This window comes from Conger conger, chromosome 9 (assembly GCF_963514075.1).
Source record: "Conger conger chromosome 9, fConCon1.1, whole genome shotgun sequence".
NCBI classification, from domain to species: domain Eukaryota; kingdom Metazoa; phylum Chordata; class Actinopteri; order Anguilliformes; family Congridae; genus Conger; species Conger conger.
Window position 1 is genome coordinate 2,449,764 of NC_083768.1, and position 2,500 is coordinate 2,452,263.

General features: G+C 44.1%; 1 protein-coding gene across 1 annotated transcript in view; it reads right to left on the reverse strand.

The window, feature by feature from the left end:
• The window catches only part of LOC133136347 (dual specificity calcium/calmodulin-dependent 3',5'-cyclic nucleotide phosphodiesterase 1C-like), a 118,103-nt gene that overhangs the window by 97,025 nt on the left and 18,578 nt on the right, over nt 1-2,500 (reverse strand). The window contains exon 2 of the mRNA XM_061253776.1: nt 1,753-1,924. Coding sequence (XP_061109760.1) covers nt 1,753-1,924 — 172 coding nt within the window. The remainder of the gene's footprint in view (nt 1-1,752; nt 1,925-2,500) is intronic.

Here is a 2,500-nt window from a genome sequence, read left to right on the forward strand (position 1 = left end):
CCATAACTCACCTCAGATCTGTAAAGTACCATAACTCACCGCGTTTCTGTAAAGTACCATAACTCACCGCGTTTCTGCAACTTTCCTACCGCCTGGGACTCACAGCACGTGTACAGCACATTTATCCTGTCGGGTGAACTACCATAACTCACAGAGTATATGCAACACTCAGCCTGACAGTCAGTCCTTGCATTACCATAACTCATGGTGTATAAGCCACACTATCTATGTTTGCTGGAGCAGAGCTTTAATAGAAACATGCTGGACTGCAGAATTCCTCAAAGTAACAATTTCCAGGGTTAATTTAACTCTAATAAAATTCAAACAAGTTAAATAGTGGGCTTATTATTATTTATTTTTTTTGCACTATTTGAATCTGTAAGAAGTAATATAACAGAACATTTTACTGTGCTGGCCACACCCACAATTACCATGACACTGGAGTGAGCTCCTGCCAGGCTTCCCTGTGAGCATTCAGGGATCAACTCAGGAAGGGAACTGAAGTGAACATCATATGTGAATAAAAAAATAAAAAAATTCAATTAGTGAGCTAAAGCTAAATGAATTTACCTGAATTAATCCAAATTATTTTCTTAATTTGTATCCCTTCAGATTTTTCCCCAATTTGGACAGTCCAATCATTTCTGCCACCCCCCCCCCTATTGATTCAGCAGAGGGCAGGCAAACACACGCTCCACTCTGCAGTCTGTCAGCAGCTTCTATCCACAAGCCGAGCTCACACAGACATGAGTCAGGGGAAGACCCTTCAGGTGTGAGGAGCTACGGGATGGTGAATGGGCTGCGTTTATATGGCGCCTTTATCCAAAGCACTTTAAAGTGAATGCCTCTCATTCACCCATTCACACTCACACACACTCACACACCAATGGGGATAGGCTGCCATGCAAGGCACCAATGAGACTGTAGGAAGATCACTTCCTCCACCATCAACACTACAGTAAAAAAAAAAATCGGACAGAGGAAAAGATCATTTAAAAAAGAATTAAAAATATGCACCATAGATTGAACATCAGCATATGAGCGGACATTTTATTAATTTGCTGTTAGCTGCTTTTGCGGTTCCCACGAGTGCACAAACCATAGCTTAGCCTGTTAGCTGAACTACAGCAGTTAGATAGCCCACCTATCACTTTGAATTCATATATTCGTCAACATTTTCTATTATATTCTTCCAAACCTCATCAGCAAGAGATTGTAGACAGGGCATCATAGGCTTTCTCTTGTGTAAAAAAAAATAAATAACAATAAAAAATAAAAATAAAAAAAAAGTGTGCACTCCTGGCTAGTTATATACAGATGTCTATGGTGCTCTCCTTTCCAGTTATATACGCATGTCTGTGGTGCCCTCCTGTGTAGTTATATATGCATGTCTATGGTGCCCCCTGTCTAGTATACACATATCTGTGGTGCCCTCCTGTCTAGTATACACATATCTGTGGTGCCCTCCTGTCTAGTATACACATATCTGTGGTGCCCTCCTGTCGAGTTATATATGCATGTCTATGGTGCCCCCCTGTCTAGTTATATATGCATGTCTATGGTGCCCCCGTGTCTAGTCATAGACATATCAGTGGTGCCCTCCTGTCTAGTTATATATGCATGTCTATGGTGCTCCCCTGTCTAGTTATATATGCATGTCTATGGTGCCCCCGTGTCTAGTTATATATGCATGTCTATGGTGCCCCCGTGTCTAGTCATACACATGTCAGTGATAATTGCGGGCGGTCCCACCTGATGGCGGCTTTCAGGGCGGCCTCTGGCCCGTCGGCGGGAGGGGGCTCCTCCGCCAGGATCTCCTCCGGGGGCCGCGGGTCCTCCAGGGCCGCCTTCTCCTTCGGCCGGTCCTTCACCGCCGTGCCGGCCGTCAGAGCGTTCCACACCGCGTTCGGGGACTTGGAGCCTGCTGCACAGATACTCTACTTACTGCACAGATACTCTACTTACTGCACAGATACTCTACTTACTGCACAGATATTCAACTCTACGGCCATTATACATCACAGATACTCTACTTACTGCACAGATATTCAACTCTACGGCCATTATACATCACAGATACTCTACTTACTGCACAGATATTCAACTCTACGGCCATTATACATCACAGATACTCTACTTACTGCACAGCTATTCAACTCTACGGCCATTATACATCACAGATACTCTACTTACTGCACAGATATTCAACTCTACGGCCATTATACATCACAGATACTCTATTTACTGCACAGATATTCAACTCTACAGCCATTATACATCACAGATACACTATTTACTGGACAGATATTACATTACATTATTGGCATTTGGCAGACGCTCTTATCCAGAGCAACATGCAGTTGATTAGACAAAGCAGGAGACAATCCTCCCCTGGAGCAATGCAGGGTTAAGGGCCTTGCTCAAGGGCCCAACGGCTGTGCGGATCTTATTGTGGCGACACCGGGATTAGAACGACTGAACTTGCATGTCCCAGTCAGTT